The sequence below is a fragment of the Haemaphysalis longicornis genome, unplaced genomic scaffold (genome assembly GCF_048455015.1).
Source record: "Haemaphysalis longicornis isolate Haplotype H1 unplaced genomic scaffold, Haemaphysalis longicornis Haplotype H1 scaffold_8, whole genome shotgun sequence".
NCBI classification, from domain to species: Eukaryota; Metazoa; Arthropoda; class Arachnida; order Ixodida; family Ixodidae; genus Haemaphysalis; species Haemaphysalis longicornis.
Window position 1 is genome coordinate 124864544 of NW_027526445.1, and position 17475 is coordinate 124882018.

General features: G+C 46.9%; 1 protein-coding gene across 1 annotated transcript in view; it reads left to right on the forward strand.

Moving 5' to 3' along the window:
• Nucleotides 1-12619, forward strand: part of LOC144149022 (WD repeat-containing protein 43) — a 43466-nt gene extending 30847 nt beyond the window's left edge. The window contains exons 13-17 of the mRNA XM_077680565.1: nucleotides 2840-2903; nucleotides 4208-4321; nucleotides 5220-5280; nucleotides 9468-9526; nucleotides 11605-12619. Coding sequence (XP_077536691.1) covers nucleotides 2840-2903; nucleotides 4208-4321; nucleotides 5220-5280; nucleotides 9468-9526; nucleotides 11605-11757 — 451 coding nt within the window. The 3' untranslated portion in view covers nucleotides 11758-12619. The remainder of the gene's footprint in view (nucleotides 1-2839; nucleotides 2904-4207; nucleotides 4322-5219; nucleotides 5281-9467; nucleotides 9527-11604) is intronic.
• The last annotated feature ends 4856 nt before the right edge of the window (nucleotides 12620-17475 follow it).

The window sequence follows — 17475 nt, forward strand, 5'->3', positions numbered from 1 at the left end:
GTCATTTCAGACACTTTGTGAGCATCTTCCCCTACAACTTTCGGTGTTGGTTACTGAGTCGTGTGTCCTGTGATGCGAACATTTGGAAGTCCCAATCCTCAAAAGGAGGGCCCTTTGCTTTCACTTTGGTGCCATCTGCCATTTACCAGGACCCGCCGCGGTGGCTCAGTGGCTAAGGCGTTGCGCTGCTGAGCACGAGGTCGCGGGTTCGACTCCCGGCCGCGGCGGCCGCTTTTCTGATGGAGGCGAAAAGCAAAAACGCCCGTGTGTTCGAGATTTCGGCGCACGATAAAGATCCCCAGGTGGTCAAAATTAATCCGGAGCCCTCCACTACGGCGCGCCTCATCGCCTCCGTTGCGTTGGCGCGTTAAACCCTACAATTAATTAACCATTTACCAGGGTCCAAACACTGTCGGGTGGAAAACCGGCTGTCTATTCTCCGTGTGTTCTTTTGTGCTTGCCATCGATGTGTGTTGTGTCTGGCTTGTAGGCCTCCACTGTGGCTTGCGTCACAGCCGAGATATGCCTTGTTACAATGTGCATGTTTGCTGTAGGTTTTGGCGAATTGGTAATCCATGTTACAGCGTGAATGTTTGGTTCGAGTGCAGTGTCATTAGTACTACAGTGGAGTCTCGATGATACAATTCCGAGTGATACGAATTTCAGGATGATACAAGTCCTGGCAAAATTGTATGGTTTGCAATAGGCAAAATTTCGGCTTTTATGAAAGGACCTGCGCACCCGGCAGATGATACGAACGAGCTGGCAAGGCGCCAGACTGCTGAGCGAGCAAGTAACGGCAACGTATAAACAAAAACGTTTTTTAGTGCTCAGTTGTCTGGTCTGTGGCAGTTCATACGAATGTCGGATGATATGAATACAGTTAAACCTCGATATAACGAAGTTGTACTTGGGGCCGCAAATTTCGTTAAATCGAGAATTTCGTAAAATCGAGGTTCCGATTTTACAGTTCATTTAACCAGTTATTGGGGTTTTAACACTTTGGCCCTCGCCAGGCAACAACTGCTATGTAGTTCCCTCTCCAATTAAAGCGAAATTTGTACTAAAACTGGCCGCGAAAATTGTGTGAATTAAGAGTTTCAACACTTGGGCAATGGAATTCGGATAGCCGACGGTAGTTCATGTGTCATCGTAAAACCGGTGCTTTTTCTGCAACGCCTCATTAAATATGATAGCAGACTAGGTTTCCACTTTTTCTTTTTTCATTTCGGTCACTACTAAATGCCGCTGTTAGTCAATTGAACCCGCGTCCATGTCCCGTGAACTTCACCCCGCCGAGGTGCTCGTTCGAAGTTACCCCTCTTTTCGTCCATTCAGTGGTAGGCTTAGGCGCGGCGGGCCAACAGCGGAAGGCTGCTATGAAACTTTCGAAAGACTTTTTTCATGTACAAGGGCTCCGCAGTATGGGCGCGTGATTCAACCACAACACTCGAGATAAAACCATGATTGCGAGTTGAGCGGAGTACACGCGGACCGCTTCACTGTGTGGAGCAGCGCTTACGTGATCCGGAAAGCGGAAAGCTTACATTAAAAATCTTCCGGCCAAATTCAATTAAGCAATTACTTTTATGCCCACTGAGCCCTTACGAAACTGATTTCTCCGCACCGCAGCTGTCTAATGAACGCTGGTGAAACGAAGATGACCACGTTCAAAGAGAGCAATTTATTGCCACCAGCACTCGATGTTCAAGCCGTAGTGAAGAAGTCCGTAAGCAGTGCTTGGCGTTTCTTGACCAGGGCGGGCTTTACGTGACGCTCGTATGCTGACAGCGCTAACAAGGTCTTAAACATTCGTGTGCACCTGCGTGCCTCCGCAGAACATCGATGGCATCCATCACACTTCGGTGGCTGTCAGTTTCACCGAGCTTCCTCAGGCTCTTGTTCGGAACACTTTTCTTTCTCTTGGAGTGCTCATGCTGCTTACAAGACTCACCTAACGATGCACGAACGAAATATTAATTTGGTTATCAGCGAGCATAACCTAGCGCAGCAGCACCGTGAGCAATGACGCGTAGAAAAAAAAAGCTTGAAGTAGGCTTCGGTAGCCTAAGCATAGGGGGCGCTGGCGTAGGCAACGATGGAGACGTCAAAATAGTGGCTGCACTATTAAACCGTCTATGACCGCTAGCGGTTTGTGCAGCTTCGTTCTTCGCTTTTAATTGTTGTGAACCGTAGATTTCACCGCTTTTCTTTTATTTTAGCCTACAAGAGTCAATTTGAGTACTGAATTTTTTCAATGTAGGGCCTGAGAGGCAAAATAAAACGTGCCTCGACCGGAATTTCGTTCTTCCTTTCTTGCCGTGACTTCGTTAAATCGAAAGCGCCGCACAAAATTATTTCGTAAAATCGAGACAAAAATACATGCATTTAGCAAAATTTTGTTAGAAAACTTGAAAAAATTCGTTATATCGCGAATTTCGTTAAATCGAGGTTCGTTATATCGAGGTTCAACTGTATTTTTCGCAGTTCCACGAGATTCACATCATCGAGATTCTACTGTGATTGCTGTATTCCACGATGTATCATTGTCTATCACCACCTACGTGCCTTGTAATGGTATCTGGGGCCCCATCAAGCTGCGTAAAGCAGCTTTTAGGCCTGGTATTGAACAAAGATATTTGTTTGATTGATTGATTTATTGATTGATTGATTGATTGATTGATTGATTGATGCCTTCTAATGACAGTACAATTTTGCAAAGACACTGCAAGGAAAGACATAACCTGTTGCATTTAGTGACACTGTTTCTCTCTGTGTGTGCGATTGCATCGTTGAGTGGTGTGTACAACCTAAGCGGTGCTTCTCTGCCCTTTTGCAGGGTGTTCCCTTACATGAAGTGGACCAAGGCCCTGATTGCGACACATACGTCCTACCTCATGACAGTGAGTGATCGTTGTTGCAGCAATCAGTCGCTGTCGAGGGGGGCCTTTAAGGAAGGGCACTGGTACTCTTTTACTTCGTAAAAGCACGAACTTTTGAGCATTTTTGCAAGAACTAAACTAGGGTGACCTGCTTCGAAAAGGTGCAAGTGTGTCTCTCTAGTGGCAGGATTTTCACAAGAAGAGCCTTGGGCAGCAGTCTCTTCTTGGATTTTTGCGTGAGACAGGTGCAGGTTGTGCCTTTAAAACTTCCTTTCATGTTGTGGGGCAATCTCTCGTAATAAAAGAGTTAGCTGCCCTGGGTTGCTCACTTGCAAGGGGCTCCGGGCATTTGAAGAAGATCACAGGGGAATGTGAAGACAGCGAGTAACTTTGCTTTGTTCCAGAGTGTGCCAGTTTGTTCATTCTGCTAGTGCACACATAAGCAGGGAGGGAGTCTGCTCTCGTGCAGTTGGCATACATGAAGGCATGCGCGCTTATGACGCTTTGTGGCTTTTGTTTAGACTGGTCTTAGAGCTGTTTGTTTTATTCACAAACCAATTTTAATGAAACTGCCGGCATTATGGAGTTTTTTGTGCTGATTTCAAATCTGCAATGGGATTTTTTGCTCGTTATTTGTTGAGCTAATTAATTATTAATTGCCGTAATTCTGGGTCACAATTACAAAATAACCACTCCATACAGAAGGGCGATTACCAAGTGGCTAGGCAGAGAAATGACTAAAGAATGCAACATTGGAAGAAGTTTTTTGATTTAATCGTGTTTGGTCATGTTACAACACACTGAACTTCACTCCACCAACACTCTGCCAGAAATGGCTCACGGATGGTGTCACTTGAACACCATAATAATTTTCCAAAGCATCCACTTGAAAAATGTGTTTCCAACATCGTACTGTCCACACATTTAGGTATCGGAAGCAAAAGAAATTACAGTCGTACCTGCTCTAGGTGCTGAGATATCCGTCAGCAAACTGCTAGCTTCGCATTGCAAGGGACATGCCGTTTTACCATTGAATTCTGTGCAAACTGAGCTGTAGAGTGCACTTTAAAATGCTATTTACAAAAAAATTTCGTGACTTTTGATGAGAAAATTTGCAGACTCATTGAAATATGGCCGTGGATGCCGAAAATGCCATTTTTCAAAAAAAGATCATTTTGATGGTTTTTGGCCCTAAAGACCCATCTGCCCCCTTAAAAATTATCAGTGGTTCGAGAATACTATACGCGACTGACTCCCTGTACTGCGGTGCCTTGGCCTTCATTCTTGATTTGTTTCGATTGTTTCTATTCTACTTTCTCCTTCAGTGCCAGGAGGCGAATGCGCTGCTCACGCCCCTACTGGAGCTCCTGGAGGCCCGGACGGAGGTCTTCGACAAGGTCTGCAGGCTAAGAGGCCGGGTAGACCTTATCATGTCGCAGGTGAGCTCGCAGCAAGAAGGAAATGCTCATGATCTCTCCCATCTCCCTTGCACCCTCATTTCGGTGGGTGTTTTGCTGGGCGGTTTGCGTGAGCCGCTTAGAACAGCAATTTTCTGTCCGCCCGCTGTGTCGTGTCCTCAAGTGACATTGTGTGTACTAGAAGCGTTTTTTTATCAACTGTTAGTCCAGCTCGCGTTTTATTGGCCATCGTGTTTTGCTCTTTCTACCTCTAATGTATCTGAATTCGCAGCTGGGCTCAATGCACGTTGTCGGGCGTAGCATGAACTGTGCTTCCCTTAACTTTGTGAATGCCTACCGTATTTTCTGGCGCGTAAGCTGCGACACTGTATGGGTTGCACCGTCACGTAGCAGCCGTACTTTTCGCCAAACTTTTGTAGCGAAAGCCGCACCCTTGCGTGTGTTGCAGTTTTAAATTTTGTGCGGCGTAAACACCAGAAAGCATGGTGCTTGTGGTTGCACTTCAGCTGTCCCAACGAATTTTGGAAAGAAAAGAAATGTGAAGCAACAGTTGCGTTTCCTGTTCACCAGTATGAAGCCTGGTTATTTTTTTGCATGCCCCGAACAGTGCGGAAAATGTGCAGGCCTATAATGTCGGCGTCAGCGATGAATGCATTCGCCCGTGGTCAAGCCCAGCTCGTCGACACGAGACAAATGCGTGCGTGCCCACGTGCTGAGTGATGAAATCTGCTAGCAAGCGTGGCCAGACGCAAATAAAGGATAGTTGTAGGTAGTGGCGCAGTAGCCAGAAATTGTACCCGTGGGCAAGCCGCACTCCATCAGATATGTGTGTGAGAGAGAGAGAGAGAAGGCGTGTGTAGTGTAAAAGTGAGAGAATTGACTCTTTTTTTTTTTTTTTTTTTTCCCCTCTCTTCTTTAGGTGGCTGCAAGGCACGAGGACACAAAGGTGTCTATGGAGCCCCTCTGCGTTGTGCAAATAGGTAAGATGGACGTTGTGTGACCACTAGCCGGCTTGAGTCCTTGCAAGTTAGGTCCCCCCCGGTTGGAAGCAAAGCTAACGTGGTTGTGTAAAAGAAATTTTGTGCGTTAATCCCTCTTGTGCGAGCACCAGAACACAGCTGTCGTAAACTTTTTATAAAGTCCGGGAATTTTCACTTGCTTTGTGACTTGACGCATGTTGCCCGAATTGTTAAAAATTAAGAAAATTCTCGGCATTTGATACCCAAAAACGCTAAAGAAGAAGAGAGGCTTCCTATTCTTGGTGGTAACTCGCGCCGCCGTGGGAAGGCCAAGGGCGCCATCCACAGCGCCATTGTAGTGTCCTTAACAAACACTCCCATCCCCATCGGTGACCGCCATGCTGGTCACCCAATAAACGAGCATTCCGCTTGCCCTCTTTTATTCTGTTGCGTCAGACCTTTGGTTTGGTTTATTTTATTTATTTTTTTCCCCGCGTGATTAAGGGGGCACGCTGGTCATAAACCAAAAATATTTATTTTTACTAACTAGCAGTATATTAACAGTAAGACTAACAGTATCATTCTGTCTGGTCTGCAGCAGAAGTTCCGAGAATTTGAAGTTTGGTCCTGGAAGGCAAAACCAGTTTTTCTGGTTCCCACCTTCCAGGCCCGAACTTCAAGTGGTCGTAACTTCTGCTGCAGACCAGACAGAATGATACTGTTAGTCTTATTGCACTACTTGATGTGTGCACAGTTCACTGGTGCCTTGTTCAGCTGCATCCCTCCAGCAGTTCTTTTTTTTATAATGGCTGTCAAACAATCAAATGCAAAAATCCGAATAAATTTTAATGTAGTCGCTTTACACAAAAACATTTACATGTACAATCAGAATGAAAAACTACTATATGTCCTCCCATTTTCGTCATCATAGCTGTAAAAATAAAGTTTTTGATCGAAGACCCATGTGCCCCCGTAATGCAACAATGTCTGATGCCACGCTGTCGCATTGGTGTCGCTTCCTGCAGTGGCTTTGCAAAAGCAGTGGTTCCTGGCATTGGAATAAGGAGTTTGAGGCCTTGTTGAAATACACTGTAGACCATTTATAACGTAACTGCTTATAGTGCGAGACCGGATATAATGCGGGTTTTTGTGACCACCGGTTCACCTCCCATAGAACTCAATGCATAAGCATACCGCTTAGAATGCGGTTGGCCGAAGCACAATACCGTTTATATTGCGGTTTTCTGGAGGGACTGCTGATCGACTGGCGCAGCTGGGGCATCGTTTTAGTGTAGCAAAAGAAAAAAAGAAAGGATGAAATACGCCATCGACGCAGCGCGCACCCCTTGCTCTCCTCTGACTTCGGCACACAAGAAAAGAATAGGCACCCTTTAGTTCACGCCTACATGATAACCACAACTGACCTTGCTCGACGCACCTCGGAAGATAGCGACCCCCGTCCGCGCGCAGCTTATCAACTTGATTCTATTAAGCATGAACCGCATGGCCCGTTATCGCACATGGTTCGTGCACAACAACGTTACGCTTCTTTTTTTTTTTTTTTTTTTAAGCTTGTGTTGACGATTTTGCGCCCGCGGTGGCTCTTTCGCGTGGCAGTGGGAGGAGCCTGACGACTTGCACCAATGGGGAGACGTGCACCTAATGGCGGGAGATCCGAAACCATCCTCCATGTCCGAAACACTCCGACCAGCCGGCTGGCCACGTCAGAGATGTTTAGGCCTACCACCGCGGTGTTTTTTGATGGGCGCTTTCACAAGCAACGTGAATGGCAGTTTATATTCCTCTTTTCGCCCATATTATCAGCTCTTTTCTTGCGTGAGCACCCTCGCTTGCGCTTCGTGCGGCATTTCAGTGAGCAGTTAGAAGCTGTCGCTGGAGCTGCCTGCACCACTTCGCGGCCAGGGCCGACGCCATGTTGCTGCATCTTACTGCGCCGCATACCACGCCTGTTGTAACTGGGTCGGCCCTCCCTGTTCTGTGGGCCGGCATTGCTGCGCCTGCGGCGTGTACTGCATGTTCCATGCGTGCACTGCAATCGCTCCATGCGGTTCACGCTTTAGATTGTTGTGCAGATAAGCCACCACTCTTTCTCTTTCCAAACAAGCGAGCCGCGCAAAGCCGAAGATTCCCCCCATCAGTACGCTGCGCTGATAAGCAGCCGCCTTCGGCATCGAGAACGCAAGGTGGGGTAAAAAAAAAAATCCCGCAGGCGTTCTTGTCACGTTCTGCGGAATCTGTTCATAGACGCTAAAAACGCAGCCACGATCCCCCAAAACACAAACAAAATGGAAGTTAAAGCCGTACTCGCTGTCTGTAACACAGCGCTTGCAGTGACCCTGCAGCAGCGGCTGATGAAAATAAAAAAAATACAATATAAAGACCAGGCCTTTGCTTTTTAAGTGCCGTGCGTTTGAGGGATGACAAATAAAGGACGATTTGAGAGTCAGGTTGCGATGTGGTTGGATTCGTGCATGTTTTGGTTATAGTGCGGATTTTTGCGGCTCCCGCGACATACGTTATAAGCTGTCTACACTAGTACAGGTATGAACCCCCTGAGCGCTGTGTAGCATCGATGAACCAAGGTGGCACATACACTGAAAAACGCGGAGACGTACTAGCGGATTTGCTAGTGACCTTGTCAATTTTGCGCAGTAGTCGTAGTAAATACCGGACGACATTCAGCTCTTCCGAGAAGACTTGGAATGAAGTTTTGCTCATCGGCGTGCCGTGTGAATCTTTTCGTGACGGTGCGCACCAGATCAGGACACACCTTGAGCAAGCTTACCGTATTTTCGCGCGTATAACCCGCCTTTGCCTATAACCCGCACCCCACTTTCCGTCGACGGATAAAAAATATGCATCCCCGCGTATTGCCCGCATATTTTGTACATAGAAGGATGGACCAAAGCCACTAACACAAGCAACATTTGTTTATGCAAAAGAACTTACCAAGCTGACTACGTAACTAGATGACTTGTTGCCGCATACATTTTTTCAGGTTGGTATATTGTTGAGCTGTGGGTGCAAAATAAGCACTGTCAATGGGATAACAGTGGCTTAGTCACTATCACTGCTGTAGGTGCATCACGGCCCAATGCGCATTGAGGTGAAGCTGCACCAAATGAAATACCTTGCATATAATCCGCACCTCTAGTTCACCTCTGACATTTTCGCATTTTTGGTGCGGGTTATACGCGCGAAAATACGGTACGCGGAGAAGCGTGCTACGGTAAAACCTCGTCACAATATACACTCAAGGGGCCCGGGAAACATGCCTCTTGTAACCAAGGTCTCTTGTGTGCGATGTTGCTAACATGGCGAGCATTCGAAAACCAACCAAACCATTTTCCTTCGAGCATCTCTTATAACCGAGTGCCTCTTGTTAACAGTGTGTAACGGGGTTTTACTGTACTAGCAAATGGCCTGTATTTTTCTCCGTAAAATAGAAAATGGACTGAGCAACAGCGAGGTTGTGCAACTTTAGCAAAAATGAACCCCTGTATCAAAAACTTCGATGCATTGAAGTGCACGTTACGGTCCCCCCTTCCCCCCCCCCCCCCCCCCCACTTCCACCTCCGTACATGGCCATAGAAATTTAATGAATTTTAATATCTGCTGAGTAGCAGGTCTGTAAGTTTATGCGAAATAAAAAAGGTAGGTGTCAAATGATCCCATGCTAATGTTCGCCAAACATGGTTCGAAGTGCTGAAATCAATTTCCTGGCCGCTGGTGGCCAGGTATCTGCTACAGGTGATGATAACATAGCGCTCTTGAGCTTTGCCAAATCACGTGTGAATGTAAAAGCGAGGTGGAGTGAAAATTAAATTTTTGCAGCCGTGTCCCTCAGACTTATTGTTTGCAAAGCATCTTTAAATTGGATTTGTAAATGTCTTAAATTAAGCCAGATTATTCAAGAATCTCAAATGGCTTGGTATTGTCGAATGGCTATGTTCAATTCAAAGTCAGTGCCAAATAGCGAAGGAAGTGTTTGTTCATTTGAAGTAATTGGACATCCACCTGTTTTTACGGCTTACTATGCTCTCCAAAGGACTTGCAGACTTTGCTAGCACTGTTGTGTCTGAATATTTTCTAGCTTGGAAAAAACAACCAAACATTGCAGCGTGGATAACCTTTTGAATGGCTAGACTGTGCCCAGCTTTCGTAACCGTTCCCTTCCCCTCTTTCAGAATCATCGGAGGATGAGGACATGGATCAAGACAGTTCAGAAGAGGAAGAGGAAGAAGAGGTGAGGCTCATTGTCATGCATGTTGCGGGTGCTTTTTTCTGTTCATTGCCTTGCCTTGTACAACCGAGGCTTGTGCGAACAGTTGTCTTTGCCCACGAAGCAAACCGTGATTTGCTCGGAATAACTTGAATAGTTGCTCAAGGTGACCGCCAGAAGCCGACAAGCGCTGCAATGGAAACTTGATTAGCCGCTTGCTTTCATCGCAACATGCACAGCGGGGCACTAAATTCATTGACAAGTGCAAAGCAGTTCTCGCAACCACGGTTGGGGGTCTCCACTGATGATCGCGGTCGTCATTGAGAACCCGTGAGGCGCGGTTTCGCGAGGCATAGCACCGTAATTAAATTCGTGGGCTACGTCGTGAAACCCCATTCCCGTTCGCTGCAAACACAGGTTTGCACTGGCCTGCAAATGCGGATATGCGGTGCCCCAACATTAGGCCTAACGTCGTGCTTTGAGGAGTGACGTCAGCAGCTGCTTCAGATACAATGAGTGTCGCATTGCTTGCTTTGTCATTAGGGTCAACATTAGGGTTACCATAAGCGTAAACTAAAGGTGTGCAAATACCGAATAGTAACTTTTGAATCGGATATTGAATCGAATTTGGAAAGACAGCTGAATATCAAATCGAATATCAATTTTTTTTTTACAGGCCTTGATTCTTCGTAGGTTTTTGTGCAAAGGCAGAAGCTACTTTTTGGGAGATATGACGTTCTTTTTCAACCGGAAAACGAACTTTTCAACTCGCATCGGCGACACTCCAGGAGTCTGGAGAGGGCACAATACGCATTTGGGGGGGAAAAAAAAAGACGGCTTTCAGTGAAGTTGCTGTACTGCAATCATAGGCAACAAAACAACTATGAGCGCCTTGTAACTCAGAAGCGAGCACTTAGCAGACATGAACAATAACATGCCGTTGCAGAATTCGAAATGGCAGCCACAGTCTACGGTGACGGCACAAAAGAAAGATCTGATCGACGCAATCACAGATTACTCCACGCAGCGAGGTAAAATTTGCGGCCTCTGCAAGGTGCGCTTGTCAAAAGCACGATTTGGATGAAACTTGCCGAGCAGACTGTGTAGCAGCAGTGCGTTAGCGTGCGCCGACGTCTCGCTTTCGCAAAGCTGGGAGCATTCGGAAATGCCACTTGCCTATTCTAAAAGTCGAATAGTAGATGTTCGATGTACAAATCCAATTATTCGGGGAGGCGCTATTCGATATTTGCACATCCCTGGCGTAAACATATGCCTCCTCATAGAGGCAGTTGGCCAAGCTCTCAGGTGTAGTAACGGAGAGAAGGAAATGGCACAGAAGGAAAAAGGTGGCGATGAAAAGGTTAAATAAAATGTGGCTGGTGCAGTGTCTTGCATAATTCACAATACCTTGCACTCAGCAACGCTAAACTCAACGGCACTAACCTCTGACATAACTTGGTGACATCCCTCAGCTCGGGGTGATGCTGACGTATGCTTGCATCATGAGAGAAAGCCAGGTGGCCACTGCTGTTCTCTTATTAAACGGTGCCCGATTCCCCGCTTCTTTTGCACTGTGAAGCTGAATGTTTAACCCATCCAATAAGGGAAGCAGATTTTGCATTTCGTGTTTCAGTAGTTGCGTAATTAGCGTTATTTTTAATTGGTTAGCTGGAGCACTTCAGACGTAGAAGTTAGAATCAATGTAAAATTGTATGTGGTTGCAAAAAAAAAAGCTGCTTCGCACATTTCATTCTCCGCAAATTCTGGTATCTATTCATGTATATTTCTTAATTTTTTGTTGAATAATTTTTTCCCTATTCTCAAGAAAAATAAAGGAAGAATTTTGATTAACTCGGAAACTAATTACCTAACATCAAAACTTATTGCATATTTGAAATCAGCTAAAAGAAAACTGAACAAGCTCATGAAGTTTCGTCAAAATTGGTTGGAAAGCAAAAAAGAATATTCTAAAACCATTGTACCCCCTAGAGGTTTTCTCTCTCTGATGCCCGTCCACCATCATCGAATTGAAGAAGTACATGTTTCTTTGGTTTTCATGTGCGCTAGCAGGGTTGGTAACACTGGCTTGTCGTCCATTTCAGAACAACATGTGGGAGCTGTCCGAAGACGAAGGAAGCCAGAGTGACGAGGCGAAGAGAAATGCGGCCGACGGGGAGGAGGACGAAGAAGAGGCGGACTCTGCAGAGGAGGAAAACAGCGAGGACGGACTCCTCGACGATTCGGACTCTGCATAGTAGCCTCGCGTGTGCCATTAGGCCGAGCAACCACCCATCACGTGCATCTGGTTGCCACGCCCGCGCTCCAATAGGAAACAAAAGCACCCATCACCGCAGCGTTTTACCGGCTGGACTACTGTTCGATTGTTATCACCATAGCTGCCATTCGGAAGGCATCACACACGCAGCACACACTGCTCCACCCCAGGGAAGAATCCCGTCGCCGCACGCGTTTTCTGCGAAAGTGTGTAAACGCTGAGAGCAGCACAAGCGTCGTCGAGGGGAGGATTGTTCGTGGAGCAGTTTTTTTGTTTGTGTGTCCTTTTAAATAGTGTGGGAGGATTGTTCGTGGAGCAGTCGCCTATTTTTGTTTGTTTGTCCTTTTAAATAGTGTGGGCGTCATATAAGGTGGGCGCCATAAATTTGTTCGGGTTCTACTGCTCTCTACCAGCATTTCGCGGGTCCCAGCTTATACATGCTTGGTCCCGCTGTAGTCCTCTCCCTTTTCCATGCTTGGGGTCCTCTTTGGGTTCCTTGGCTTCACGTCACTGCTGCCATCGTGTTTCATGAAACAAAAAGGGTGCTTCGCTCGGGTACTTTGTGTGTAAAAAAAGTGGCCGTAAAATGTCGAAAGTGTTTTGTTCTTTGTGTATTTTTTGTTGCTTAAATATTTTTGCCCATTTGAATGCCTCAATTATTGGCGGCGAGTGGGGTTTTTTCTTCCCTGGTGGGAGCAGGGGTGAGGTAGGTTTTGGCTACAAACATTGACGGTAAGCTGGGGACGTTTCGGGGGGTGGGTGCCATGTACAGAGAAAACGAAGCGGATGATGCAAGGCACACGAGTCTGTGCGCACATTAAAAAAGAAAGGCAAGCACGCAACATTCTCGTATCTGTGTCACTGGACTGTTTTCTTGTCTCTCTTTTGAGGGGTTTTAAATCTGCTTTGTCTGCACTGCCAAATTTGTGTTGAGCTATACTATAAGGTTGGTGACAATGTTGCCTTGTGTGTGGCGATGCAAGTCGTCTTCCTGGAAAATTAAACACCGTGCGGCGATTACTTGCACTCCAAGATCTTGTCAAGACATGTTCCTGGTCCAAGAAAAATGAGCGCGACATTGGCCAGTTCATTCAGTGACAGGGGAAAAAAAGTGGTTGATTCTTCTGTCATGGGAATCAGAAAAAAAACGCGAAAGTGAAATGTGCAGTGAAATCTGCAGCTGAGCATGATTTGCGGGTCGGCGGCTGTCTTGTGGGTGTGCTTGGCAAGCGACGGGTCGCTTTGGTAAAGGTGCACTGGTGTCATTTCTGTGATGGATATGACGCCAGTGAAATCTTGGGGGATCGCGGCATAAAACAATTTCGTGTTAAAATATGAAACCCGAAAACGAACAACCCTCCTGAAGTATAACGTACTCTTTAGTACTAAAGGTTGCTTCCCTGCAAGAAGACCCTCTGTGCAGGGGTGCACCCTTTACGGGCCGCTTGTTTTGTTGTACTGGCGTCACTTCCGTTATGGATATGACGTCAGTGAAATCTTCGTGTATCTTGGAATATAACACTTTCGTTTTAAAAAAGGTGTACAGTCAAGGCCACGCTGGAAGCGCTCAGGCCACAAGAAATTCAATCTCCAAGCCTACGTCCTGAGCGAGGCTGAAACTTTTTATGCCGGAAGGCTAGAGAAAACACCTTTCCTGCTCTCGTGAAATGTTTTTGTAACATTTAAAGGCAAAGCTTATTCTTTGAACTCTTCGTGGTCGCGAGGGCTTAGGATTCGCCTAGAAAATTTTCACGAAGGGTGTACATGCATGTAGCTAGCAGTCGTGTCACTTCGCCGAGTCCCGCTATGAACATAACAAAGACGAAGGAGATATGTTGCGAAACACAACGACCAGCTATGGCAGCCTTTGTCTTTTTAGTGGAGGTGAAAAACAAAAACGCCTGTGTGCTGAGATTATGACTTCTGTTAGACTCCCAGGTGGTCTTATTCAAACACAGTATGCTGTGTGGCTTAGGTACAGCTTCGACGTGCAAGACCCCCCTAAAACATTTAAGCACTTTCACACTGGGGGTTTCTAACTCGCCCTCTGAAAGTAATGTTGGTGCACATTTCATAACAGATGATTGGCACAGTAATGGTTGCTTCGTCGATGAAGATTGCTGAGGTCGTCGTGGATGGAGTGAAGTCCCAGATGACAAGACGCGCGGCGTAGGTGATTCAGGAAAGTCTATTTACGAGTATTTACAGGGCATACCAACAACAAAAGATGCGGATAACTGGGTTAACATGAAATACTCCGCCGCGTACGAGGGCTATCGCAGTGCAATCCCTATTGGCGGTGAGATGTTTGAGTGGCGCCCCCTGGCTCTGACGTCAGCTTAGGGACTCGCGCCGCTGTCGTCTGCTACACTCCGCTTGTGAGGGGCAGCAGTGTCTGTGCTAGAAATCGCCCGCTTTGTTGCGGTAGTGCATTAAAAAGCGCATTTCTAGTGCTTCAGTTATTTTGCCAGCTTCTGACGCATCTGAATAATTTGAAGCTGTATCCCCCACAAGTTTGCAACACACGAGGAGATAGAGAACTTTCTTTAGAGCATCGGTCAGAAGATCGCGTGTAACTCGTCCTTTCTAGCTTATTCGCGAGGATCACCGCTCAAAGAGCTCCTCGATAAGTATTCAAAGTGCGAAGGCTTCCATGCAGAAGTTTTGAGCTGCTCTTATGAAGACCCAAAAGTCTAATGCTGCGTACCAAGCAGCGTGGGCCCCTACATGCGCATCGCACGTACAGCAGGAAATAAAACGGCTGTCTTCTATTTCTTTCGTTGTTGTTGCCTTGTATCGGATGAATGTATCTTGTTCTTTTTTTGTGTCCGACGCATTAGCTTTCCTGCACCATCCCAAACGTCTTATTAGGAGGTTTGGGGATGTTTGGGAGTCTCACAAAGATACTGTGGCTATTTTGTTTACGTTGTATGGCATACATTCCCTTTTTCACAAATTGGCTTTCACTACGGCTGCGTGCAAGAATGTGCATATCCGCAGCGTGCTTTGTTTATTCACATGGAAATACAATGACGAGGTTTGTGCTGCGATACCGTGATCGCACCCCAAACAACGTTGTCCGCATTACTCGAAGGTGGCTTTTGTGCCCCGAATTTTTATCGTAACCATTGTTATCATAACGAACTGACTCTCAACCCTAATAATGATGACATGATTACGGTGTTGAAGGCATTATATACTCGCTAAATAACGCAATAAATAGTATACCTGCAAATAACACAAGAATCGAAACCGATGAATAATTCTAGGCAGGTATTTACTGTTTTCCAACCATTCCAGGCGCAAAGACCAAATCCTATTCTACTCGGGATGGCGTTCGAAGAATTAACGAAAATTGCTTTTACTCTCTTGTCCTGGACTGAGGACCCGGCCCACTAACCACCTCGATTTCATTGTTAAATAAAGTTTTCTCCTCCTCCCGTTCCTCCTCCTCGTATTGAGTGCAGTTTTCCTATAATGCATATCCGAATATCGGGAGGATATGGCTGTGGAAAATGTACCGAAATATCCCTCCATGTCTGAACAAACAGACTGTTATTGTATCTTTAACGTAGGCGTGACTCGTTTTGCTCCATTAACCTAGAAGCCTCGTACAAAACCAGCGCGCGCCCATACACACCGTAAGTTATTTGGAACTCAACCTATAGTTTTTGCAGCCTATAGTGCACGTCGGCAAACTTTCATGCCATGACAAAGTAAAGTGATGTGATACAATGTGATGTGATACTTTCGAGCGTACGGCAAGGTCGCAAAAACTGTTTTACCATACATATGATTACCGGGAATCATAATGCATTTGCCAAAGCCGATAGCCCTGAAGGCCTAGAATTTGTTTTGGTCTTTCATTTTCGCTGTTGTCGGTTATTATCTGTTCCCTTTTCGAACAATTGCTTAATACAGAAGCTGACGCCTAGCTCCGACTCATCGCGCTCCGCACAGGACCGGCTTCGCAAGGAAGGGGGCGACGCCGGCAATGTTTCTTCCGTAGCGGTATCTACAACTATACTTTAACTCACACTTTAAGCCTATTATTATGATAAAATGTTACCCACACGCCAATTCTGGTGCGGACAAGCATTGGAAGTTGACCGAGCGCAAAGAAACAGCAGGGAGAGCGAGCTTGAGTGAAGCAGACGACAAATGCGAGAATCCCTAAGCTTACGTCACGGAGGCGTGCTCCGCAGCGCCGCCCGTGTTCGCGCTCACCGCCAATGGAGAACAGCCTGTAGGCCGAGAGTGTGCCGAACCGCCGCGCGGTTGGCTGTAACGTGCGTGGAGCTCTGGCGCCCAGAGGCTACCACGGGAGCAAGTGTGCCAGCGTGCGCTCTCGGCGGCTGCTCCGGATGAACTTGTTGAAGTATGCGCGAGCAGGGCGCACGCAAAGCCACCGCCTCACAGCAGCGCACATTCCAATTGGGGTTTTGTCCTCCGCTCCCCGCGTGACCGTCCCAGAAGGTCAGGAGGACAGGAAAGCCTTCCCTGACGCCGTGTAAAAAGCCGCCGGAGAGGCCCATACAAAGGGTTGCGACTCGCTGGCGTCGGCGGAGGCCGCCCCGACATTCTGCCACCGGATGGGGGGGACGCAACCAAGCCACAAGAACGGAGGAGGGTCATCGCCCTGACGAGGTGCATCGGCGCTGGCATCATTACAGGCACTTTGAATAGCCTGCCAAAATGAGTCATTTAAACCTCTGGTGTAAAATCCTGGAGCTGTGAAAGGCGGCCGGGTGACGGCTTTAGCAATGGCTGGGAATGCGGAGCTCGTTCGTCATCGATCCACTCGGCCTGGAACTCCCCAGTCGACCTGTTCCACCGGTGAAGCAATGAGGCGATGCCTGGTTCGTTCATATTAATCATCATCATCAGCCTGTCTACGCCCACTGCAGGGCAAAGGCCTCTCCCGTATATCTGCAATTATCCCGGTCCTGTGCTAAGTGCGACCAATTTATCCCCGCAAGCTTCTTGATCTCATCTGCCCACCTTACTTTCTGCCGCCCCCTGCCATGCTTGCCTTCTCTAGGGATCCACTCTGTTACCCTTAATGACCAGCGGTTGTCTTGCCTTGGCATTACATGTCCTGCCCACACTCATTTCTTGATTTCTGCTAATGTGTCTACGTCCGTTTGTCTACGTTCTTTCTACGAAATAATTTCTACGTTCGTATTAGAACTGCCAAAATCGTCTGTTCAGAGAAGCCACAATTCAACGCAGTAGCTTTGCCATGGTTGCATTGCGTCACATCCAGTTGTTCGCTTTTAGCCAATCAAGGCCAGCTCAAAGCTAACTTTTTGGTTGAAACGAACACGAAACGGACAAAGCATGACCATACCATCCCAGGATGCAATCCGGTATTCATCTTTCATATATATTCGTGTCTCGAGGAGCTAGGGTCTGCGGACAGCATTTTGTGTGGGCGCCCTAGCAGTTCTATGCACTGAAGCCAGGTTGGAGACAGGCACTATGCATTTTTATAGCCCAAAAGTAGTAGTAGTACATTCCACGGTGTTCACATACTTCATTAAATGAGAGTCCATACTTTCTGCAAGCCAAGTTGCACAGTGCTGCATTTTGATCAAAGCTGCTTGGAATCACTGGGTTTGGAAAATTCACTCTTCAGGGCACCTTTGATTGTTCACACAGTGAATGCGAAACAACAGAGATCTTGCTAATCGCTGAA